Source organism: Oncorhynchus mykiss, chromosome 21 (genome assembly GCF_013265735.2).
Source record: "Oncorhynchus mykiss isolate Arlee chromosome 21, USDA_OmykA_1.1, whole genome shotgun sequence".
In the NCBI taxonomy this organism is placed as follows: Eukaryota; Metazoa; Chordata; class Actinopteri; order Salmoniformes; family Salmonidae; genus Oncorhynchus; species Oncorhynchus mykiss.
The window spans coordinates 1,362,781-1,379,236 of NC_048585.1; the positions used below are offsets into that span (position 1 = coordinate 1,362,781).

Sequence of the window (16,456 nt, forward strand, 5' to 3'; positions counted from 1 at the left end):
TTTTTTTTCTTCAGTTTGGAGGTAAAACAAAGTATGACAACAACAACAACAACAACAAGGGTCAGGTCAAGGTGCAACTGAAGAACCCGACAGTGGTTCTGTCCCAAATGGAACACTATTCCCTATGTAGTGCACTCATTTTGACCAGAACCCTCTGGGCCCTGGGTCGTTATGTACTCATTTTGACCAGAACCCTCTGGGCCCTGGGTCGTTAAGTACTAATTTTGACCAGAACCCTCTGGGCCCTGGGTCGTTATGTACTCATGTTGACCAGAACCCTCTGGGCCCTGGGTCGTTATGCGCTCATTTTGACCAGAACCCTCTGGGCCCTGGGTCGTTATGCACTCATTTTGACCACCATTTTGACCCTCTGGGTCCTGGGTTCTCAGAGTAGAAGGGCTGATCTAGGATCAGATCCACCCCCCCCCCCCCGTCCCCCCCTGTCCAGGTCATCGGATTCCTTATTGTCTAAAAAGGTCAAACTGATCTTAGATCAGCACTCATACTCTCAGGCACTTTATGAATAGTCCAAGTCTAAAGTAGTGCACTATATAGGGAATAGGGTTCCATTTGAGATCAGTGCTTGGTAGGCTAGGTATGGTAGGGCGTGGTGAAGTTCACATAGGAAGGTCAGTACTGTTGTGTCTGGTTTTCCTAGAGGTACCGTCGTCACGGGGCAGTGCTTTCTGAAGACTCGACATGGCCGCCGTGCGCTCGATGTCGATCATGGCGTACAGTTCGGTCCGCCGCGTGGGGGTGGAGGGTGGGAGGAGGAGACTGCCCAGGCCGACGCCACAGGGAGTGGTGGGGGTCTTGGGTGTCTGCGGCCCGCTGGAGTCCGAACCCTTCTCCATCTCCAACTCAATGTAGTTCAGCTGCCTCAGGGGATCCAACCCCAACCCACACGGTCCGCCCGCCACTCGCCCCGACCGGAAGTCAAAGGTAAAGACGCTGGGGGTCAAACAGACGCCGCTAGAGTCCCGCCCCCGCGGAAGGATCCGCGCAGAGTCCAGTTTGGCGCTGAGCGAGACGTTTACATTCTCTGTGTTGACGTAGTTGTGCATGGGGTCCAGACCCAGACCGTGGTGATGAAGGTGATGGTGATGGTGGTGAGGATGGTGGTGGTGGTTGTGGTAGCCGTTAAGGGAGGGCGTCTTTGGTCCATATCCGTGATACACCTCCTCTTCGTCCTCCTCGTCTCCCTCGGAGAAGCGCCTGGCGGTCTCCCACACCGGTGGCAGCGCCGGGAGGTTCTCGTAGTTAAGGAGCGCCGTGCGCCGCTGGGCGGAGTTGTTGGCATTGTGGGAGGAGTCAGGGAGGGGGATGGCGGGGCGGTTACGCCGGGGGTTGGGGGCTGGAACAGGGGTGGAGACATAAGGATGGGTGGTGTTGCCGTTGTGGTGCTCATAGGTGGAGATGGTGCTGGGTTTGGGCCCTGGGAGAGGTGGAGGGTTTGGGTTAGGAGGAAGAGGGGGAGGGGGCCCGTCTTTGCGTTCATCACTGTCATAGCCCGTATCACAATCTCCTGCCTGGAGACCCAGGGTGGCGCCCACCACACAGCCGTTCCCATTCCCGTTCAGACCCCCAGAGGGAGCTGTCAAGCTGGGCTCATCGTTAGACCCAGACACCCCAAGCTCCATCTCTCCATCCCCAGAACGTCTGGACCCAGCCTCCCTGTCCTCATCCCCAGAACGTCTGGACCCAGCCTCCCTGTCCTCATCCCCAGAACGTCTGGACCCAGCCTCCCTGTCCTCATCCCCAGAACGTCTGGACCCAGCCTCCCTGTCCTCATCCCCAGAATGTCTGGACCCAGCCTCCCTGTCCTCATCCCCAGGGGTCTGCTTCTGCCTCCTCTGAGCCGGGGTGGGACCCAGGATGAATTTAGCCCCTTCTGGCTCCAGCAGCACCTGAGGCTCCGTATCCATGTCTGTCTCCGTGGGAGACGGAGGGGCGGTGGCTAGCAAGGAGGTCGTCTCCGGATTGGACAGCCGCAGTTCCAAGGGGGTGTGGCTGCTGGGGCGAGTGCGCCGGTCATCCTGTATCCCAGGAGTGTTTACGTAGGTGTGGACCTGAGAGAGAGAGAGAGGGGGGGGGTAGAGACAGAGGGAGAGGGAGAGAGAGAGGGAGAGGGAGAGAGAGAGAGAGAGAGAGAGAGAGGGGGGGGGGGGGGGGAGTTTAACAACACACACTGACACATCCCCCTGCTCGGCCTGTATCAGCAACATCTTCCAACTAAATACAAAGAGAAAACAACATCTTCAAACTAAATACAAAGACAAAACAACATCTTCAAACTAAATACAAAGACAAAACAACATCTTCAAACTAAATACAAAGACAAAACAACATCTTCAAACTAAATACAAAGACAAAACAACATCTTCAAACTAAATACAAAGACAAAACAACATCTTCAAACTAAATACAAAGACAAAACAACATCTTCAAACTAAATACAAAGACAAAACAACATCTTCAAACTAAATACAAAGACAAAACAACATCTTCAAACTAAATACAAAGACAAAACAACATCTTCCAACTAAATACAAAGAGAAAACAACAACTCGTTGAGAAATAATCTGATCGTACAACGACAACCAAGTCAACGCTTCTCAGTCAGAGGCATTGAACGATAATGACGATAATAACAGTTCTCCACCAGGGGCCATGACTAAAGGGCTGTTTTCTCACCGACTGGTCTGAGACCAGGAGGGGGTGTGATGACTCCTCTCCCACTGAGGGCAGCCTGGCGCTGCCTACAGACGGGTGTCGGCTAGAAGGGCGCGACGAGGCCTCACCAAACGACGGGTAGCGCCCTATACCGTTCGGTAACGTGGGTACAGAGTAGCCTTGAGATGGGAAGAGGAGACATACAATTCAGGTGTGTGTCAGGAACCAGCAGCAGTGTGTGTGTGTCAGGTCTAACCAGCAGCAGTGTGTGTGTGTGTGTCAGGTCTAACCAGCAGCAGTGTGTGTGTCAGGTCTAACCAGCAGCAGTGTGTGTGTGTGTGTGTGTCAGGTCTAACCAGCAGCAGTGTGTGTGTCAGGTCTAACCAGCAGCAGTGTGTGTGTGTGTGTGTGTCAGGTCTAACCAGCAGCAGTGTGTGTGTGTGTGTCAGGTCTAACCAGCAGCAGTGTGTGTGTCAGGTCTAACCAGCAGCAGTGTGTGTGTCAGGTCTAACCAGTAGCAGTGTGTGTGTGTGTGTGTGTGTGTGTGTGTGTGTGTGTGTGTGTCAGGTCTAACCAGCAGCAGTGTGTGTGTGTGTGTGTGTGTGTGTGTGTGTGTGTGTGTGTGTGTGTCAGGTCTAACCAGCAGCAGTGTGTGTGTGTGTCAGGTCTAACCAGCAGCAGTGTGTGTGTGTGTGAGTTTGTGTCAGGTCTAACCAGCAGCAGTGTGTGTGTGTGTGTGTGTGTGTGTGTGTGTGTGTGTGTGTGTGTGTGTGTGTGTGTGTGTGTGTGTGTGTGTGTGTGTGTGTGTGTGTGTGTGTGTGTGTGTGTGTGTGTCAGGTCTAACCAGCAGCATTGTGTGTGAGTGTGTGTCAGGTCTAACCAGCAGCAGTGTGTGTGTGTGTGTGTGTGTGTGTGTGTGTGTGTGTGTGTGTGTGTGTGTGTGTGTGTGTGTGTGTGTGTGTGTGTGTGTGTGTGTCAGGTCTAACCAGCAGCATTGTGTGTGGGTGTGTGTCAGGTCTAACCAGCAGCAGTGTGTGTGTGTGTCAGGTCTAACCAGCAGCAGTGTGTGTGTGTGTGTGTGTGTGTGTGTGTGTGTGTCAGGTCTAACCAGCAGCATTGTGTGTGGGTGTGTGTCAGGTCTAACCAGCAGCAGTGTGTGTGTGTGTGTGTGTGTGTGTGTGTGTGTGTGTGTCAGGTCTAACCAGCAGCAATGTGTGTGTCAGGTCTTACTAGCAGTGTGTGTGTGTGTGTCAGGTCTTACCAGCAGCAGTGTGTGTGTCAGGTCTTACTAGCAGTGTGTGTGTGTGTCAGGTCTTACTAGCAGTGTGTGTGTCAGGTCTTACCAGCAGCAGTGTGTCTGTGTGTGTGTGTCAGGTCTTACTAGCAGTGTGTGTGTGTGTGTCAGGTCTAACCAGCAGCAGTGTGTGTGTCAGGTCTAACCAGCAGCAGTGTGTCTGTGTGTGTGTGTCAGGTCTTACCAGCAGTGTGTGTGTGTCAGGTCTTACTAGCAGTGTGTGTGTGTGTGTCAGGTCTAACCAGCAGCAGTGTGTCTGTGTGTGTGTGTCAGGTCTTACCAGCAGCAGTGTGTCTGTGTGTGTCAGGTCTAACCAGCAGTGTGTGTGTGTGTCAGGTCTTACCAGCAGTGTGTGTGTGTGTCAGGTCTTACCAGCAGTGTGTGTGTGTGTCAGGTCTTACTAGCAGTGTGTGTGTGTGTCAGGTCTTACTAGCAGTGTGTGTGTGTGTCAGGTCTAACCAGCAGTGTGTGTGTGTCAGGTCTTACTAGCAGTGTGTGTGTGTGTCAGGTCTTACCAGCAGTGTGTGTGTGTGTCAGGTCTTACCAGCAGTGTGTGTGTGTGTCAGGTCTTACTAGCAGTGTGTGTGTGTGTCAGGTCTTACTAGCAGTGTGTGTGTGTGTCAGGTCTTACTAGCAGTGTGTGTGTGTGTCAGGTCTTACCAGCAGTGTGTGTGTGTGTCAGGTCTAACCAGCAGCAGTGTGTGTGTGTGTGAGTTTGTGTCAGGTCTAACCAGCAGCAGTGTGTGTGTGTGTGTGTGTGTGTGTGTGTGTGTGTGTGTGTGTGTGTGTGTGTGTGTGTGTGTGTGTGTGTGTGTGTGTGTGTGTGTGTGTGTGTGTGTGTGTGTCAGGTCTAACCAGCAGCATTGTGTGTGAGTGTGTGTCAGGTCTAACCAGCAGCAGTGTGTGTGTGTGTGTGTGTGTGTGTGTGTGTGTGTGTGTGTGTGTGTGTGTGTGTGTGTGTGTGTGTGTGTGTGTGTGTGTGTGTCAGGTCTAACCAGCAGCATTGTGTGTGGGTGTGTGTCAGGTCTAACCAGCAGCAGTGTGTGTGTGTGTCAGGTCTAACCAGCAGCAGTGTGTGTGTGTGTGTGTGTGTGTGTGTGTGTGTGTCAGGTCTAACCAGCAGCATTGTGTGTGGGTGTGTGTCAGGTCTAACCAGCAGCAGTGTGTGTGTGTGTGTGTGTGTGTGTGTGTGTGTGTGTGTGTGTCAGGTCTAACCAGCAGCAATGTGTGTGTCAGGTCTTACTAGCAGTGTGTGTGTGTGTGTCAGGTCTTACCAGCAGCAGTGTGTGTGTCAGGTCTTACTAGCAGTGTGTGTGTGTGTCAGGTCTTACTAGCAGTGTGTGTGTCAGGTCTTACCAGCAGCAGTGTGTCTGTGTGTGTGTGTCAGGTCTTACTAGCAGTGTGTGTGTGTGTGTCAGGTCTAACCAGCAGCAGTGTGTGTGTCAGGTCTAACCAGCAGCAGTGTGTCTGTGTGTGTGTGTCAGGTCTTACCAGCAGTGTGTGTGTGTCAGGTCTTACTAGCAGTGTGTGTGTGTGTGTCAGGTCTAACCAGCAGCAGTGTGTCTGTGTGTGTGTGTCAGGTCTTACCAGCAGCAGTGTGTCTGTGTGTGTCAGGTCTAACCAGCAGTGTGTGTGTGTGTCAGGTCTTACCAGCAGTGTGTGTGTGTGTCAGGTCTTACCAGCAGTGTGTGTGTGTGTCAGGTCTTACTAGCAGTGTGTGTGTGTGTCAGGTCTTACTAGCAGTGTGTGTGTGTGTCAGGTCTAACCAGCAGTGTGTGTGTGTCAGGTCTTACTAGCAGTGTGTGTGTGTGTCAGGTCTTACCAGCAGTGTGTGTGTGTGTCAGGTCTTACCAGCAGTGTGTGTGTGTGTCAGGTCTTACTAGCAGTGTGTGTGTGTGTCAGGTCTTACTAGCAGTGTGTGTGTGTGTCAGGTCTTACTAGCAGTGTGTGTGTGTGTCAGGTCTTACCAGCAGTGTGTGTGTGTGTCAGGTCTTACTAGCAGTGTGTGTGTGTGTCAGGTCTAACCAGCAGTGTGTGTGTGTGTCAGGCCTTACTAGCAGTGTGTGTGTGTGTCAGGTCTTACCAGCAGTGTGTGTGTGTGTCAGGTCTAACCAGCAGTGTGTGTGTGTCAGGTCTAACCAGCAGCAGTGTGTCTGTGTGTGTATGTCAGGTCTTACTAGCAGTGTGTGTGTGTGTGTCAGGTCTTACCAGCAGTGTGTGTGTGTCAGGCCTTACTAGCAGTGTGTGTGTGTGTCAGGTCTTACCAGCAGTGTGTGTGTGTCAGGTCTAACCAGCAGCAGTGTGTCTGTGTGTGTGTGTCAGGTCTTACCAGCAGTGTGTGTGTCAGGTCTTACCAGCAGTGTGTGTGTGTCAGGTCTTACCAGAAGCAGCAGTGTGTGGTTTGCGGGACATCTCAGTAGTCTCTATAGGGTTGAGCTCCACCACCTGCTCCTCCACTACACTGATGCTGTTGTTGTGCATGATGTCCTGCAGCACGTTGAACATCTCCTCTGCCCTCACACACTTGAAGGCAAAGATACCTGCAGGGAGAGACACAGTTACACAGTGAGACCCCACCGCTCACCACCTTAAAGAGACACATCATATACTGGGTCAGGTACTGGGTCAGCTATACCCTACAGGTACTGGGTCAGCTATACCCTACAGGTACTGGGTCAGTTATACCCTACAGGTACTGGGTCAGCTATACCCTACAGGTACTGGGTCAGTTATACCCTACAGGTACTGGGTCAGTTATACCCTACAGGTACTGGGTCAGGTATACCCTACAGGTACTGGGTCAGATATACCCTACAGGTACTGGGTCAGCTATACCCTACAGGTACTGGGTCAGTTATACCCTACAGGTACTGGGTCAGTTATACCCTACAGGTACTGGGTCAGGTATACCCTACAGGTACTGGGTCAGATATACCCTACAGGTACTGGGTCAGGTATACCCTACAGGTACTGGGTCAGATATACCCTACAGGTACTGGGTCAGCTATACCCTACAGGTACTGGGTCAGTTATACCCTACAGGTACTGGGTCAGCTATACCCTACAGGTACTGGGTCAGATATACCCTACAGGTACTGGGTCAGGTATACCCTACAGGTACTGGGTCAGATATACCCTACAGGTACTGGGTCAGCTTTACCCTACAGGTACTGGGTCAGATATACCCTACAGGTACTGGGTCAGCTATACCCTACAGGTACTGGGTCAGATATACCCTACAGGTACTGAGTCAGTTATACCCTACAGGTACTGGGTCAGGTATACCCTACAGGTACTGGGTCAGCTATACCCTACAGGCACTGGGTCAGTTATACCCTACAGGTACTGGGTCAGTTATACCCTACAGGTACTGGGTCAGATATACCCTACAGGTACTGGGTCAGATATACCCTACAGGTACTGGGTCAGCTATACTACGCAGGTACTGGGTCAGATATACCCTACAGGTACTGGGTCAGCTATACCCTACAGGTACTGGGTCAGTTATACCCTACAGGTACTGGGTCAGCTATACCCTACAGGTACTGGGTCAGATATACCCTACAGGTACTGGGTCAGTTATACCCTACAGGTACTGGGTCAGGTATACCCTACAGGTACTGGGTCAGATATACCCTACAGGTACTGGGTCAGTTATACCCTACAAGTACTTGGTCAGTTATACCCTACAGGTACTGGGTCAGTTATACCCTACAAGTACTTGGTCAGTTATACCCTACAGGTACTGGGTCAGATATACCCTACAGGTACTGGGTCAGCTATACCCTACAGGTACTGGGTCAGTTATACCCTACAGGTACTGGGTCAGTTATACCCTACAGGTACTAGGTCAGATATACCCTACAGGTACTGGGTCAGCTATACCCTACAGGTACTGGGTAAGTTATACCCTACAGGTACTGGGTCAGCTATACCCTACAGGTACTGGGTAAGTTATACCCTACAGGTACTGGGTCAGATATACCCTACAGGTACTGGGTCAGGTATACCCTACAGGTACTGGGTCAGATATACCCTACAGGTACTGGGTCAGCTATACCCTACAGGTACTGGGTAAGTTATACCCTACAGGTACTGGGTCAGATATACCCTACAGGTACTGGGTCAGCTATAGTATTGCGTCTAGGGGAGGGACTTTGGTAGAATGTTCCAGATCTCTTTGTGCTCTTGACAACTCCATTGCTCATTTCCAAGCCAAACATGTTTGCATTACAGCACAAACCGACTCAGTCAGGCCAGGGGTCTGAGGTGGTATAGCCTAGCCTTACCAACTGCAGAAACAGACTGACTACAACCTCACAGCACAGTTCACTGACTACAACCTCACAGTACAGTTCACTGAGTACAACCTCACAGCACAGTTCACTGACTACAACCTCACAGTACAGTTCACTGACTACAACCTCACAGTACAGTTCACTGACTACAACCTCACAGCACAGTTCACTGACTACAACCTCACAGTACAGTTCACTGAGTACAACCTCACAGCACAGTTCACTGACTACAACCTCACAGTACAGTTCACTGAGTACAACCTCACAGCACAGTTCACTGACTACAACCTCACAGTACAGTTCACTGACTACAACCTCACAGCACAGTTCACTGACTACAACCTCACAGTACAGTTCACTGACTACAACCTCACAGCACAGTTCACTGACTACAACCTCACAGTACAGTTCACTGACTACAACCTCACAGCACAGTTCACTGACTACAACCTCACAGCACAGTTCACTGACTACAACCTCACAGCACTGACTACTGACTACAACCTCACAGCACAGTTCACTGACTACAACCTCACAGTACAGTTCACTGACTACAACCTCACAGCACAGTTCACTGACTACAACCTCACAGTACAGTTCACTGACTACAACCTCACAGTACAGTTCACTGAGTACAACCTCACAGCACAGTTCACTGACTACAACCTCACAGTACAGTTCACTGACTACAACCTCACAGCACAGTTCACTGACTACAACCTCACAGTACAGTTCACTGAGTACAACCTCACAGCACAGTTCACTGACTACAACCTCACAGTACAGTTCACTGAGTACAACCTCACAGTACAGTTCACTGAGTACAACCTCACAGTACAGTTCACTGACTACAACCTCACAGCACAGTTCGCTGAGTACAACCTCACAGCACAGTTCACTGACTACAACCTCACAGCACAGTTCACTGACTACAACCTGACAGCACAGTTCACTGACTACAACCTGACAGTACAGTTCACTGACTACAACCTCACAGCACAGTTCACTGAGTACAACCTCACAGTACAGTTCACTGAGTACAACCTCACAGTACAGTTCACTGACTACAACCTCACAGCACAGTTCACTGAGTACAACCTCACAGTACAGTTCACTGAGTACAACCTCACAGCACAGTTCACTGACTACAACCTCACAGCACAGTTCACTGACTACAACCTCACAGCACAGTTTACTGACTACAACCTCACAGCACAGTTCACTGACTACAACCTCACAGCACTGACTACTGACTACAACCTCACAGCACTGACTACTGACTACAACCTCACAGCACAGTTCACTGAGTACAACCTCACAGCACAGTTCACTGAGTACAACCTCACAGCACAGTTCACTGAGTACAACCTCACAGCACAGTTCACTGACTACAACCTCACAGCACAGTTCACTGAGTACAACCTCACAGCACAGTTCACTGACTACAACCTCACAGCACTGACTACTGACTACAACCTCACAGCACAGTTCACTGACTACAACCTCACAGCACAGTTCACTGACTACAACCTCACAGCACAGTTCACTGACTGCGGCACAGCCCGGGATCGAACCCGGATCTGTAGTGACGCCTCAAGCACTGCGATGCAGTACCTTAGACCGCTGCCCCACTCGGGAGTTCCCCTTATAAAATACATTTGATTGATTGATAATATGTGAGAGAAAGTAGGCAATATTTGGCGGTCAGTGCGTACCCTGTCCAGTCTGGCATCGTCGCCCGCTCTCGAAGGAGAAGAGGTTGGAGTCGTAACCGTAGCGACGCAGACAGAGGTAAGGCCACTTGACGGTGTCACGTTTCCTGGTGTGGAGGATAAGCTCCTCCTCTGTCAGCTCCATCAAGCCTGAGCCCAACTCATTACCATCGTCATCCACATTTATCACCTGGGGGGCGGGGGGGGGGGGGGAGCGAGAGAGAGAGACAGACAGAGAGAGAGACAGAGAGAGAGAGAGAGAGAGGGGGGGGGGGTAGAGAGAGAGAGAGACAGAGAGAGAGAGAGAGAGAGACAGAGAGAGAGAGAGACAGAGAGAGATAGGGGGGGATAGAGAGAGAGAGAGAGGGGGGGATAGAGAGAGAGAGAGAGAGAGAGAGACAGAGAGAGAGAGAGAGAGGGGGGGATAGAGAGAGAGAGAGAGAGAGGGGGAGAGAGAGAGAGAGAGAGAGAGAGAGAGAGAGAGAGAGACAGAGACAGAGACAGAGAGAGAGAGAGACAGAGAGAGATAGGGGGAGAGACAGGTGTAGAGATGAAAGAGAGAGAGAAGGGGGGGGCATAGAGAGAGAGAAAGGGGGAGAGAGGGGGGGGGGCATAGAGAGAGGGTGAGACAGAACGGATGAGAAAACCATCAGTGAAACAAGTCTGTGATAAACAATTTGGGATGGATGTGACAAGACACTTCAGAGTCATATTATACTTGAAGAAAGACCCTGAAGTATCCATCCATGTGATCTCTAATGAATGTTTTACCAACGGGGTTACAGAATGACCCGATTCAATGGTTTATCAGAACTACTACTGTAGCTTCTACTAACAGGGTTACAGAATGACCCGATTCAATGGTTTATCAGAACTACTACTGTAGCTTCTACTAACAGTTGACCCTCTATATAGTCTGAGTCCATGGGGAACACTCCACACAGCCATGTACCGTACAGTGTTTAGCAGTAGCACTAGCATCAAGTCTACAGCACAGTGTTAGCAGTAGCACTAGCATCAGGTCTACAGCACAGTGTTTAGCAGTAGCACTAGCATCAGGTCTACAGCACAGTGTTAGCAGTAGCACTAGCATCAGGTCTACAGCACAGTGTTAGCAGTAGCACTAGCATCAGGTCTACAGCACAGTTTTAGCAGTAGCACTAGCATCAAGTCTACAGCACAGTGTTTAGCAGTAGCACTAGCATCAGGTCTACAGCACAGTGTTAGCAGTAGCACTAGCATCAGGTCTACAGCACAGTAGACAAAAGCAGCTATGTCGCAGGCAGAGGGCCAGAGTCAGGCTGACTGGTTAATAATTTGACATGTCAGAAACAGCCAGACCAGTCATCCCGTTGCTATATTACTGGTATCACATGATCCAACCTAGCTGGCCATTAAAGCCAAGCCGTGTCTGGTCTGACTAACACAGTACAGTACCTGTCTGTACACATACTATACTGCAGACAGTCTGGCTGTCCTTGTAGAAGCCCTGGTTAGAACACTACCACTATATACCCTGAGGTAGAAATGATCCTTTACCATGAGGAGGAGGAGGGAGGGACAGAGAGGGGGGGAGAGACAGGGAGGGGGGGTGGGACAGACAGAGAGGGGGGAGGGAGAGAAAGACAGAGAGAGGGGGACAGAGAGGGGGGGTGGGACAGGGGGGGGGGGGGGGGGAGAGACAGGGAGGGAGGGATAGACAGGGAGGGGGGGGTGGGACAGACAGAGAGGGGGGAGGGAGAGAAAGACAGAGAGGGGGGGACAGAGAGGGGGGGTGTAACAGAGAGGGGGGGACAGAGAGGGGGGAGGGGAGACAGAGAGGGAGGGAGGGAAAGACAGAAAGGGGGGGGTGTAACAGAGAGGGGGGGACAGAGAGGGGGGAGGGGAGACAGAGAGGGAGGGAGGGGGGACAGAGGGGGGAGGGAGAGACAGAGAGTGGGAGGGAGGGAAAGACAGAGGGTGGAGGGAGGGAGACAGAGAGGGGGAGGGAGGGAGAGACAGAGGGTGGAGGGAGGGAGAGACAGAGGGTGGAGGGAGGGAGAGACAGAAAGGGGGGGGTGTAACAGAGAGGGGGGGACAGAGAGGGGGGAGGGGAGACAGAGAGGGAGGGAGGGGGGACAGAGGGGGGAGGGAGAGACAGAGAGTGGGAGGGAGGGAAAGACAGAGGGTGGAGGGAGGGAGACAGAGAGGGGGAGGGAGGGAGAGACAGAGGGTGGAGGGAGGGAGAGACAGAGGGTGGAGGGAGGGAGAGACAGAGAGGAGGGAGGGAGGGAGAGACAGAGAGGGTGGAGGGAGGGAGAGACAGAGAGGGGGAGAGAGAGACAGAGAGGGGGCAGGGAGGGAGAGGGGGGAGAGAGAGGGGGAGGGAGAGACAGAGAGGGGGGGAGAGAGAGAGGAGGGAGGGAGGGAGGGAGGGAGAGAGACAGGGGGGAGAGAGCTATGTGCACACTGCCCACAAAATGATGTGGAAACTGAGCTGCACTTCCTAACCTCCTGCCAAATGTATGACCATATTAGAGGCACATATTTCCCTCAGATTACACAGATCCACAAATAATTTGAAAACAAACACAATTTTGATAAACTCCCATATCTACTGGGTGAAATACCACAGTGTGACATCACAGCAGCAAGATTTGTGACCTGTTGCCACAAGAAAAGGTCAACCAGTGAAGAACAAACAACATTGTAAATACAACCCATATTTACGCTTATTTATTTTCCCTTTTGTACTTTAACAGAGGGAGGGAGAAGGCAGAGGGGGCAGAGGGAGGGAGGGGGCAGAGGGAGGGAGGGAGGGAGGAGGCAGAGGGAGGGAGGGAGGGAGGAGGCAGAGGGAGGGAGGGAGGAGGCAGAGGGGGCAGAGGGAGGGAGGGGGCAGAGGGAGGGAGGAGGCAGAGGGGGCAGAGGGGGGGAGGAGGCAGAGGGAGGGAGGAGGCAGAGGGAGGAGGCAGAGGGAGAGAGAGAGAGACAGAGAGGAAAAAGAGAAGGGGACCCACCTTGAATTTGCTCTGATGCTTATCAGGGAAGTCTTTGTCAGGACAGCTACAGTAGCTACCCATGTCTCGTTCAGAACACCATCTGACCTCTACAGGACAGAGGAGAGACAACACAGACGTTATCCCTCAGACTGGAACGGCGACCTGGACAAGCTGACACTGTGAGTATCCCTGGAACCTTTACCATCACGTGTCTGCATTTCAGATCAAACGGATATCAAGACAAATTAACAGCATGGTACTTGCATCGCCAGGGTTGTGGGTTCGATTCCCGTGGGGGACCAGTACGGGGAAAAGTAGGATAATGTATGAACTCACTACTGTAAGTAAGTAACTTTTTTTTTTACACACATTTGCCTTTGGATGATGCTGGACTTCCCCAAAACGGCCAGCAGAGGGCAGGCTGTAATAACACCACCACACTAACTCCCTAATATCCAGGATCTATCTACTAGTCTCTCTAGTGCCCTACATCTAACCACACTAACTCCCTTATATCCAGGATCTATCTACTAGTCTCTCTAGTGCCCTACATCTAACCACACTAACTCCCTAATATCCAGGATCTATCTACTAGTCTCTCTAGTGCCCTACATCTAACCACACTAACGCCCTTATATCCAGGATCTATCTACTAGTCTCTCTAGTGCCCTACATCTAACCACATTAACGCCCTTATATCCAGGATCTATCTACTAGTCTCTCTAGTGCCCTACATCTAACCACACTAACTCCCTTATATCCAGGATCTATCTACTAGTCTCTCTAGTGCCCAACATCTAACCACTACTAGTCTGTCTCTAGTGCCCTATATCTAACCACTACTAGTCTCTCTAGTGACCTACATCTAACCACACTAACTCCCTAATATCCAGGATCTATCTACTAGTCTCTCTAGTGCCCTACATCTAACCACACTAACTCCCTTATATCCAGGATCTATCTACTAGTCTCTCTAGTGCCCTACATCTAACCACACTAACTCCCTTATATCCAGGATCTATCTACTAGTCTCTCTAGTGCCCTATATCTAACCACTACTAGTCTGTCTCTAGTGCCCTATATCTAACGACTACTAGTCTGTCTCTAGTGCCCTATATCTAACCACTACCAGTCTGTCTCTAGTGCCCTGTATCTAACCACTACTAGTCTATCTCTAGTCCCCTATATCTAACGACTACTAGTCTCTCTAGTGCCCTATATCTAACCACTACTAGTCTGTCTCTAGTGCCCTATATCTAACGACTACTAGTCTGTCTCTAGTGCCCAACATCTAACCACTACTAGTCTGTCTCTAGTGCCCTGTATCTAACCACTACTAGTCTCTCTAGTGCCCTATATCTAACCACTACTAGTCTGTCTCTAGTGCCCTATATCTAACGACTACTAGTCTGTCTCTAGTGCCCAACATCTAACCACTACTAGTCTGTCTCTAGTGCCCTATATCTAACCACTACCAGTCTGTCTCTAGTGCCCTGTATCTAACCACTACTAGTCTATCTCTAGTCCCCTATATCTAACGACTACTAGTCTCTCTAGTGCCCTATATCTAACCACTACTAGTCTGTCTCTAGTGCCCTATATCTAACGACTACTAGTCTGTCTCTAGTGCCCAACATCTAACCACTACTAGTCTGTCTCTAGTGCCCAACATCTAACCACTACTAGTCTGTCTCTAGTGCCCTATATCTAACCACTACTAGTCTCTCTAGTGACCTACATCTAACCACACTAACTCCCTAATATCCAGGATCTATCTACTAGTCTCTCTAGTGCCCTACATCTAACCACACTAACTCCCTTATATCCAGGATCTATCTACTAGTCTCTCTAGTGCCCTACATCTAACCACACTAACTCCCTTATATCCAGGATCTATCTACTAGTCTCTCTAGTGCCCTATATCTAACCACTACTAGTCTGTCTCTAGTGCCCTATATCTAACGACTACTAGTCTGTCTCTAGTGCCCTATATCTAACGACTACTAGTCTGTCTCTAGTGCCCTATATCTAACCACTACCAGTCTGTCTCTAGTGCCCTGTATCTAACCACTACTAGTCTATCTCTAGTCCCCTGTATCTAACCACTACTAGTCTATCTCTAGTCCCCTATATCCAGTCCCAGCTAGTTGCTGACATTGACATACAGCACACAGGTCTAACCTATATCCAGTATCCATCAATGTTCCAGGTGCCCTCCCCAGCGCTGGGTCCTGAGTCCTCACCATGGCCTGTCCTCATCATGGTCCCCTCACATCATCCTGCAGAGGAGAGAGAGACAGAGATTCAATATTGATGATTTGTCATTCAAATGCAGTCCAACACACTACAGATGACAGTACATTAGAGAGGACTACAACACACTACAGATGACAGTACATTAGAGAGGACTCCAACACACTACAGATGACAGTACATTAGTAGAGAGGACTCCAACACACTACAGATGACAGTACATTAGAGAGGACTACAACACACTACAGATGACAGTACATTAGAGAGGACTCCAACACACTACAGATGACAGTACATTAGTAGAGAGGACTCCAACACACTACAGATGACAGTCCAGTAGAGAGGACTCCAACACACTACAGATGACAGTACATTAGAGAGGACTCCAACACACTACAGATGACAGTACATTAGTAGAGATGACTACAACACACTACAGATGACAGTACATTAGTAGAGAGGACTCCAACACACTACAGATGACAGTACATTAGAGAGGACTCCAACACACTACAGATGACAGTACATTAGTAGAGATGACTACAACACACTACAGATGACAGTACATTAGTAGAGAGGACTCCAACACACTACAGATGACAGTACATTAGAGAGGACTACAACACACTACAGATGACAGTACATTAGTAGAGAGGACTCCAACACACTACAGATGACAGTACATTAGAGAGGACTCCAACACACTACAGATGACAGTACATTAGTAGAGAGGACTCCAACACACTACAGATGACAGTACATTAGAGAGGACTCCAACACACTACAGATGACAGTACATTGGAGAGGACTCCAACACACTACAGATGATAGTCCAATAGAGAGGACTCCAACACACTACAGATGACAGTACAATAGTAGAGAGGACTCCAACACACTACAGATGACAGTACATTAGTAGAGAGGACTCCAACACACTACAGATGACAGTACATTAGAGAGGACTCCAACACACTACAGATGACAGTACATTAGTAGAGAGGACTCCAACACACTACAGATGACAGTACATTAGAGAGGACTCCAACACACTACAGATGACAGTACATTGGAGAGGACTCCAACACACTACAGATGATAGTCCAATAGAGAGGACTCCAACACACTACAGATGACAGTACAATAGTAGAGAGGACTCCAACACACTACAGATGACAGTACATTAGTAGAGAGGACTCAACACACTACAGATCAGGCTGAGAGTAGTGAGTAAAGCATGGATGCTGC

General features: G+C 50.2%; 1 protein-coding gene across 2 annotated transcripts in view; it reads right to left on the bottom strand.

Annotated features, from left to right (window-relative positions):
* Window positions 1–448: 448 nt before the first annotated feature.
* The window catches only part of LOC118942825 (fibroblast growth factor receptor substrate 2-like), an 83,189-nt gene continuing 67,181 nt past the window's right edge, over window positions 449–16,456 (bottom strand). For both annotated transcript variants that reach the window (XM_036956563.1, XM_036956564.1), the window contains exons 2-7: window positions 15,140–15,237; window positions 12,977–13,065; window positions 9,981–10,167; window positions 6,349–6,507; window positions 2,695–2,852; window positions 449–2,069 (exon numbers count right to left, since the gene is read on the bottom strand). In XM_036956563.1, the coding sequence (XP_036812458.1) occupies window positions 618–2,069; window positions 2,695–2,852; window positions 6,349–6,507; window positions 9,981–10,167; window positions 12,977–13,039 (2,019 nt within the window). In that variant the 5' untranslated portion in view covers window positions 13,040–13,065; window positions 15,140–15,237 and the 3' untranslated portion in view covers window positions 449–617. The remainder of the gene's footprint in view (window positions 2,070–2,694; window positions 2,853–6,348; window positions 6,508–9,980; window positions 10,168–12,976; window positions 13,066–15,139; window positions 15,238–16,456) is intronic.